Genomic DNA, 9,627 nt, shown 5'->3' with positions numbered 1-9,627 from the left:
GTACAAAAACCTTTGACAATGGTTCCGGGCGAGTGACGCACCGCCTGAATGCTGCTGAGCGGAAACGAAACTTTATCTGTGAAAAAGAAACACATCCTCCATCGCAATGGCTGGTAAGACCCTTTAACAATTTATATGATCGTTAAAATTATGCTTACAATAGACTATAATCATATCCAGATTACAACTTAAATGAATGAATGTATTCTTCATAAACCTTTCTGTGTGGTCCTTTAGTGGATTCCATACGACAGGTTAGGACAGGGCAGTCAACGCCGTACAGGACCCGGCTTACTTTACTGCTGACATGTTTAGTCATCGTGGCGGCTACTAGGTTGCAGGTAAGTGTCACGACATGGCACACCTGGAGTAATACAGTACTGAATAGGCCTGTGGTCTTTTGTTTGTTTATTTTAGACTGAATGTCATTTTCATACTTTTCAAATGTGGAATTTCTGTAGTATTTTTCTCTTTTTTAATAGAAATGAGTAGTAAAATGATAAAGAAAGATAAAAACTCATTTTAGCCATATGATTTGATTAATTTGAAAAGTCTCTTCAGATTTAATTTTAGGCAAGCTCAGAGAACATATGGACATAATGAAATGAGAAATTAACATATACATTAATAAGTTAGTATATGAGGAATATTTTCTAAATTATAAAATTTGTGTCATAAATTGTGTATAGTACTGCACTTAAAATCTCTATTAGACAAGACCGAATTGAATTTTCTCCATAGGCTTCCAAGACGCAGAGCAGCCATAAGAGTGGCAAAGGTATGTAGTTTAAAAAAAAAGTAATTTAAAATAAGTAAATTTAGAAAGTTTTTGCAACCTCCCTTTACCAACATAACAGAAATTAATTCTTTCCCAGAATGATTGATGAGGTTGGAGAATACAGGGCAAAGAATCTAAGACCACTCTTCAATACAGATTCTCTCCAGATCCTCCAGGGTCCTAGGTCCTCTAATTCGAACTTTACGCTTCAGCCCTCCCCACAGGTTTTCACTGGGGTTTAGATCAGGGGACTAGGCTGACTAGGGTCAAAAGCTTTCTGTAGTCACTGAACCATTTTTGTGTGGATGCACACATATGTTTTGGAGCATTGTTCTGCTGGAAGATCCAGCCACAGCCCAGTCTTAGCTTTTTGGCAGAGACAGAGAGATTTTTACCTAAATCTCCTGGTACTTCATTGAGTCCATGATGTCATGTATTTTAACAAGGTTGAGCAACGGTGTACAATGCCTTTGGAAGGAAAACAGCCCCAAAACATCACAGATCTTTCACCATACTTAACAGCAAGGATGACGTACTTTTCTGTATAACCATCCTTCTTTTCACAAAAAGCCTTTTGGCCACAAATCAAGGTGGGTTTACTTTAAATGTTTGTGGCCAAAAGGCTTTATTTTTGCCTCAAATGACCATAGAACCTGGGTCCAGGCAAAGTTTTAGTAGTGTCTAGCAAACACCAGGCACTTACGTTTGTGGTTGGGTGAAAAAAAAAGGCTTTCTCCTGGCATGCCTTTCAAGTAGTTTATGGGCATGAGGATGGCATCTAATTGTAGTTTTGGTGACTCCAAAATGCTACAATCTTCTGCAAATCTCTATCCATCCCCCTCCCTGTATGTGGAGGGGGGATGGATAGACCAGGCAGGTTCACTACAGCTCAGGCTGTTTTAAACTTCTCAGTTATCGCGCTAACAATGGATACAGACATTTTGGGTTGTGTTGCTATTTTATTTTATAGCCATTGCCATGCCTGAAGATTTGTGTATTGTCTAATGTTCATCTTGTTGATAAATGAGTAAGAGAATTCGGCTGTGTGTCAGTTATATATTTATACCCCAGTGAAACAGGAAGTCATGGATTGCTTAAGAGTTCCTGAACACTCAGGTGACTGAAACTGAAACATAAATAGGAATGTGCTTCAGATACATTTTGTACATAAGAATTTCTAGTAGTGCCAGTAACTGTGCCATGTGGCTGTGTTAAAAAAACTCACAAGGGTTTTTGTTTTCTTGGATTAATTAGATCAATAGACTAAATCAATAAAAGATTAGTTTTTTGTCATATTTTCAGTGAGATACTGAGCTAATTAACCACAAAGACATTTTTAATGACTTTCTTGTTCCATCTTTACCAAGGTTGCCAATAATTACAGAGCTGAGTGTAGATATGAAGGGCTCCGTTTCAGAATGTGAGAACATTCATTTGTATTCATTTTGGACTTTTTAATGAAAAAAAATGTTTAAGAAAACACATTTTTATTTCATTAATAAATGTGACATTAAGCATAGTGTAGCATGATAAAATAAAAATCATACATAAATGAATGTGGCATTTAATGCATTTTGGAACAAACCCATATATACTGTACTGTGGAAAAGCCAGGCCTTCACTGTGCAATTTGTACATTTGAGTAAACCTTTGTTTACTGACCAAAAACTCTGATTTATATGCTCAAACTGTACAATAACGCTCAGACTAAATGACATGCTACATAAAACGCAGCCCTTATGGACAATTATCAATAAAGCTGCTTTATTCTGAATAACATACTGCTCAATGGAGTACAGGGCAAACATGCTGAGAAACTAAGCTACAGCAGCTTTGCTAACTTGTACCACAGCATGGTGTCAGGCTGTTACCCAAGACAAGTATTGGTATAGATGCATCCTTATTTTTATAATATAATACATATTTAACAGCAACAAGAGGTGTAACTAATTTACTGATCCATCAGGGCAAGAATTAAATGGGGAGCTTCGGATTCTGCTGGTTGGGAAGACTGGTGCAGGCAAGAGTGCAACAGGAAACACCATCTTGGGGAAAAAGGCATTTGTATCTGATTTCTCCTCATCCTCTGTAACCACAGAGTGCGAAAAAGTCCATGGAAATGTGGATGGAAGAAAAGTAACGGTTATCGACTCTCCAGGTCTGTTTGACACTAACTTGAGTTCAGATGAGGTGGTCAGTCAGATAAAGCTGTGCCTTCCACTGTCTGCTCCGGGTCCACATGCATTTTTAGTTGTGATCAGGTTAGGTAGATTTACAGAGGAAGACGAAGAAACAGTGAAGCTATTTCAGATCATTTTTGGTGAAGAATCTTCCAAGTACACTATGGTACTGTTCACACACGGTGATCAACTGAAAGGAAAAAATGTTCATCAGTTTGTACGTGACAGCCCGAAACTTTTGAATGTGATCAAGAAATACAGTGGGCGATACCATGTGTTCAATAATGAAGATCAGGATCCGGAGCAGGTCATCCAGCTTCTGGACCAGATTGATAAGATGGTCACTGGAAATGGTGGAGGACACTACACCAAAGAGATGCTGCAGGAGATTGAGAGAGCTATAGAAGAAGAGAAACAGCGCATCCTGAAAGAGAATGAAGCACAGAGACGGGAAGAGATAAAGAAACTGAGGTCACTGCTAAAAGGAGAAGAGATGGAAATGGCAATCCAGGTTCTGAAGGTGAAACATGAGAGAGAGGCAAGATGGAAAGCTGAAAGAAGCAGTACACTGTTTGAAAAAATCAAACAATTTCTTTATGACATCTTCAATAAGATTTATGAATTTTTTGAACATTTTTTTTATCCTACACACCAGTTTCCTTCATTTATTTTTGGGGCAGCATACAGCAGCCAATTGAATGCATATTCAACCAAAGCGAAGCCAGCAGGTGACCCCAGTGCTCAAAACAAAAACAAAAAGGTCTTCATCTTATAAAAATACCAGGTGACTAGGTGGGCACTCACATCAGTATACATTTAGGCACAGACCATACCTCTAAATATCTATCATTTATTAAGCCATGACAATGCCAAAATGCCAGCTACATGCAAAAAGCTACACCAGATGATCTCTGTAGGCCTATGTAAATCCATGATGGTAACAATTAGTCACATTATCTGGGACTACACCTGAAAGTTGCAATTGAAGGCAAATGTATCTACACTACAACATTATGATTTTAAATATTTAAAAGATTTGAAAAAACAGATCTGAGTCCCATTTTGAACAGTTCATCCAAACGCTTTGTAAAGTTCTCCCTTTAAAAGGGAATTCTGTGGAAGTCTGCAGATGCCATGAGCTGTTGTTATAATTTCTGGATTGTTATCTTGAGATAATGAGTTACTTATCTTGCGAAAGTTGTTATCTTGAGATCACAAGATAAATAATTCATTATCTCAAGATAACAACTTGGTTATCTTGAGATCACATGATAGTTAACTTGTTATCGCAAGATAACAGCTTTGTTATCTTGTTTTGGGTTTTATGGAGGAGTAGAATTTGGTAAATGCTATTTTGGCACCTGCCAATACTATACTCCCCTTGATATCTCTGGATTGCAGGATCTCAGACAAACCCAATTTATTCTGGTGACATTTCTTGGTCTGTAAGCTATAGTGTAGAGAGTATATAATTCCAGGTTCAACAATATTAATTTTATCAGGGGGGAGTAGAATATTTACCCAGATTATTCTCTATCCTCATGTCTGGGTTGAGAAACCACATTTATTCTGGTAAGATATTTTGGTCTGTACACTATGCAGGTACATTTTTTGTTCATCAAGGTACAAACAATGTAAATGTACCTCAAAAGCACAACAGTGGTTTTAAGGTCCAATTGTGTACCTTAAATAAGTTTCTCCCAGGTGAAAAGTACATATTTGTTCATTTTCATAATCCAATGTTTTAAAACAGAACAATAAAATAAAAAGCCTGGAGATGAGTGTGTGTGTGAAGTCAATACAGCTTAGAAAATATAATTACAATGGATTTTGGTACAATTATGTTCCCTGACTAAAGGAACTGATATGTACCTTGGAGGGTACCACCCCAGTGACAAGAGGGGTACTGCCCCAGTGACAGTTTCATACCTTTATTTCTGGGTAGTTTATACCATAAAAGCAATTTTCTCTATGTTCAACAAGAAGGACTTTATCAGACGAAGTTTTATTTGGAAATATAATTATTTTGTATTATAGAAACGAATCTATCCCAACCATGTCTTACCAAGTTAGAATAGTTCACAGGGGTGGTGATAGGAACCAGAAATGTGACAGGTTTAATGAAAGACAAGCAAAAAAAGTTGTTTGTTTTTTTAGATTTAGCGCTATTTTACTGTTATCAATATTACGTATAAAACTCATGTGTATGTTCAATGGTGGTTTTGGATAGTAAATAAAATGGCTATATTTGCGTTGATGACATGGTGACTCCTGGTTTCTATCACCACCACTGTAAATAAATCAGACAAGATGCTGTCATTGTTTGATATACATAAATGAAGACAAACATAGACTGCACTGTAAAAAGTGGCTCATCAGATCTACCTAAAAAAATTACTTCATGTGGTAACACGTAAATTAACTTTAACGTTTTATTCAATCTAAATAAATACTTTGAACGAACGATTTTTTCAATATTTTCAATAGTTTTTTTCAAAAACTAGTTCAGTTGCTTGTTACCACATGAAGTAATTTTTTAAAGTAGATCTGACAAGCCACTTTTTACAGTGTGAGCACAAATAAGTGAGTTTTTTTTTTTAAGTGCAGAGGATTGTTGTTCATAAAAATATGAGTGTGTGTAACTAAGGTATTGCCTGGAAAAGTTTTTAGACTTTGGCAGAAGGAACATACAACAGTGATCTGAGAAATGAAGCAGGTTTTTATCTGTATGTGACGGTGATGGACAGATTGTTTGAGAGTGAAAGGTGATAAAGTGGTCACTGTTAGGGAAGATCTTTGTAGGTAGCTCTGTCTTACCAAGATTCAGTTTTAGGTGATGGGACCCCTTACAGGAAGACAGCCAGATATCCTTGTGGAGCATTTTATAGTGAAGTTGTTGGGAGCTGAGGAAGGATCTTTCCAGGCTGTCTGATAAAATTCAAAGATCAAGAATAGTAGTGTGCAGTGCTGGAGACATCTGAACATGTTGAAACAAGCATTTGGTTCACAGTATCAAAGGCAATCTCTATAACATTTATAAAGTTGCTGGATCAAGGCTGGGTTTCTTGGGAAGTAACTTTTATGCATTTTTTTCACTTGATGATGGAAGGAATCAGACTGCGTCCAAGGGATGAGCTGATCACTGTGGTCAGAAACAGAGCAAGGACCTTGGACATCATACAAAGGAGTGTGGTTGGAATGGTCCAGTAGACAAGTCATTACTCAGGGCAAGATAAATATACAATATACAGTAGAAAAAATATGACAAAACCCCCAAGAAACACACACACACACACATTTTCTGAAACTGCTTATCCTTCTGGGTCACGGGGGCCCCAAGAAACAGATGTCAGAAAAAATGTTGCCAAAATTCTACTCCCCTCAGAAATGATCCCTGTTAAATCAGGAATTATAATACAGCTTTGGTATGGACATGTCACCAGAATAGAATTTTATGTGTCTAGCCGCCACTCCACGATTGATGTAACAAGATTTCAACAGGTATTAAAGTAAACCAAAATTGTTTTCCCCCTGACAAAGTCCCTCCTGCTGAACCTGAAACCACACACTTTATATGATATAAATAAAAGACCAATACCTGTAACTAGAACAAACAGAATGTGTCTGAGACCGTGCAAGCCAGAGATAACAGGGGGAGTATCATTTCAACAAAATTCTACTACCCCTCATAAAATCCCAAAAAACCTAAAACCTAGAGAAATATGTTTTCTGCGGGAATGTAATTTCAACAGGTGCCAAAATAAATTCTGCTCCCCCTCACAGTAAACCAAAGGCCAAATTACAGTTTCAAAAACATACCTGAAATCACTGGTAAAATTTGACAAAAACATGTTTTTGCAGATTGCTCTGGCTGCTTGCACAGACTTTGATAAGCGGTGGAGGGTACTTTCTCACTTACAGCTTTACCAGCAAGCTGACTGGCTCTTTTTACTTAAGGATGGGACTTTCCTCATAAACAGATGCCTTGTTAAGCGTTATGTGCTTTCCTATTTATTTTCCAACCTGTGACCCGTCTTCCCCTATAACGTCTCTGTCTGTATTCAGTGTTCATAATGCTCTTATACTTATTATTGATGAAACACATTAAATCAAACCTTCTCTGTCAGATTCTTTGTTAGGCTTTAGGCACTGTTTTGGTGATTGCTATGAAAAGAAATTCAAGATTATTTGCTATTTATGCATAGCAACACCAGAAATTGTGAGTGTGTGTGTGTGTGTGTGTGTGTGTGTGTGTCTGCCCTAATTTCAAAATTACTAGTGCTCTTTTTTATGAGTGTTATGTTTGCACTTTTGCACTTATTAGTGCTGCATCTGTGTTTCTGTGTTCAGCTATCATGCAAATGTTTAGGGATGCCTGATGTGAAGGATCTGTGTTGATTACACTGTCGGGTTTTTGCCCGGTGTTGAGTAGTAAAGTTGGAGCTAATGTTTATGCAACCTGACCCACATTCCATTCCACAGGGTTCCTAAGCAGTACTGTTACATTCCCTACACATTCGGGTACAGGATGCTGGTAAAGGGGACTGCAGTTGATAAATGCCTTCATTCAGAATGTCCTACAGCGTCATGATCACACATATTCAAGAGATACGCAATTACTGATGGGTAATTTTTTACTGCAGCTTTCTGTGAAGTGATAAACCATTGTTCTCTACTGCAATACTCTTAAGTTCCCTTCCAACTGAACACCCAATACAGTACACTTTGCAGGGAACTATATGAGGACGATTGGAATAAGGTGACCAGATTTCTGAAATGAAAACTGGGGACATTTCCAGTCCAGAGGTCAATATATCATTAAAATATCCAGTGTTTTTATGTCTTTATCTGTGAAATAAAAAAGAGGGGACAGTTCAAGTGTTATGTATTTGGACTATGGTAACTGTTGTACTGTAATAAACTATGGCAAAGGCCAACTGATAAAATTGAATACTAACTTTGTAAACAATGTCAGAAAATCCTACAGGGGCTCACCATGGTGAGTAAAGCTATGGTAAACTATGGAACACTTGAATAAAGAAAATAGCCAGCATGTATGGAAAATAATTACAGTAGTCCTCTAAAAGGTTTTTGGTTCTTGCTTTCCCCCTTGTGAGATTTGCCACTCGTCACTTTTTAGAAATAATGTCGCTGAGCCAATTACAGTAAGTTAAGGCGGGCCATCATCAGCCATCAAACAATAGAAGGACAAAAAGAACCGGGAGAGAAGTAAAAATGAACCACAATAGCACAGGGGGAAGAGGATGCAACGAAATGTTTAACTGTAATTTGGTCCAGTGAAAAAAATAACCTGAACATTGGTTTGGACTTTTAGGTGTGCAAATGCCCAAAGTCTAGCAGCTTAGGCAGGGATGAGACAGGAAAAAACATTTACTACAAAAGATTTAGTTGGTTGTGTGAGCCCATAATTCATATTCATGTTAAATATTTTGGCAGTAAAAAGAGACCTGTAACTACAAAAAAAGACCTGTGGCTGTGGCCCAGTATGGCCCTAAACACACCACTGAACTAGCTTCAGTTTTAGAGAGACATTGACGGCTGCTATCAACATATGTATCTTTTATGGATGACCTACCTTCAAGTAGACTGTATGCCTACTTATCACCTCATAGTATGATTCAAGTCCACCCCTTCTTTTATTTCCTGCGTTACTTCGTGTCTTGAAAAGACATTTGTAATGATGTGGACTCACTTGACACTTTCTAGCTTCACGTCAAGTTTTACACAGCTGTATTCTCTAAAACTAGGCAAGCAAGTGGTAGAAGTGCTTAGCAGATAGCAGCAGCCAGCCCCCTCTGTTGGCCAAAACAAGCATGATGCAAAATTTCTGCCTGTCTACTTTGCTGCCAGGTCTTTCTTTGGACTTTCCAGTGTTTATTAATTCACAGTTAAAAATGGAGACATTTCTGGCAGGTGTAGGTGTAGGTGTAGGTGTTTTCCAATCTAAGGAGACCAGACATCCCTCTTTTCTGGGGACAGTCCCCATTTTTGTGTGGCCTGTCTCCAGCTGGAGCTGTCTCCAGAAAAGAGGGATGTCTGGTCTCCTTATATTGGAAAACACCTACACCTACCTACGGTCAGTTTATACTCATTAAGGACACAATAATAAGCTCTAAATGCTTAATATGCTGCTGTGCATCACTTGTTTAAAACTTTGAATTTTTCCTGGAAGACAGGCACAGTTTGATTGCATTCGTAACGTTATAAAACAGCAGCCTGATTGCACCCATGCCCTTTTTACAGCAGCATCGACATTGACTTCAAAAAGCACTATAACGTTATAGCTTAACTTTCATGGGGCACAAGACTTTAGTTTAGACCTTAGTTCAGGGCAGGTTTAGTTAGTGTGTTTTATATCGAGGGTTGGCCTATCATGAGTGTGAAGCCTGTGGTTAGTGATAACCTCCCTGAAGGGTTGGCTGTACATTATGTGGTGCTTCTGCCTTGAGGACTTGGTGGAATCAAGGCCTTCCCTGTGTCTTACACGCTGACACCACAATATAATCATTCGTTGAAAAAAGTGTTTAAATATTGCATTTTGACATTTATTATAATCAGGTCTCTTCTCGGCTTGTGCAACATCTGGGTAAGTTCTGAATTTTTTCCTGTAAATACCATTACAGGAAAAAATTCAGAACTTACCCAGAT

The 9,627-nt window shown here is 38.0% G+C and overlaps 1 protein-coding gene across 1 annotated transcript; it reads left to right on the top strand.

Annotated features, from left to right (window-relative positions):
- Window positions 1–25: 25 nt before the first annotated feature.
- On the top strand, window positions 26–4,608 carry LOC118823266 (GTPase IMAP family member 9-like). Its single transcript, XM_036592734.1, has 4 exons — window positions 26–113; window positions 238–341; window positions 742–778; window positions 2,745–4,608. The coding sequence occupies exons 1-4, from the start codon at window positions 107–109 to the stop codon at window positions 3,731–3,733; spliced, it is 1,137 nt and encodes a 378-aa protein (XP_036448627.1). The 5' UTR covers window positions 26–106; the 3' UTR covers window positions 3,734–4,608.
- The last annotated feature ends 5,019 nt before the right edge of the window (window positions 4,609–9,627 follow it).

This window comes from Colossoma macropomum, unplaced genomic scaffold, assembly GCF_904425465.1.
Source record: "Colossoma macropomum unplaced genomic scaffold, Colossoma_macropomum, whole genome shotgun sequence".
Classification (NCBI taxonomy): domain Eukaryota; kingdom Metazoa; phylum Chordata; class Actinopteri; order Characiformes; family Serrasalmidae; genus Colossoma; species Colossoma macropomum.
Note: the sequence above shows the minus strand (reverse complement) of the source record. Positions and strands in the feature narration are given on the sequence as shown.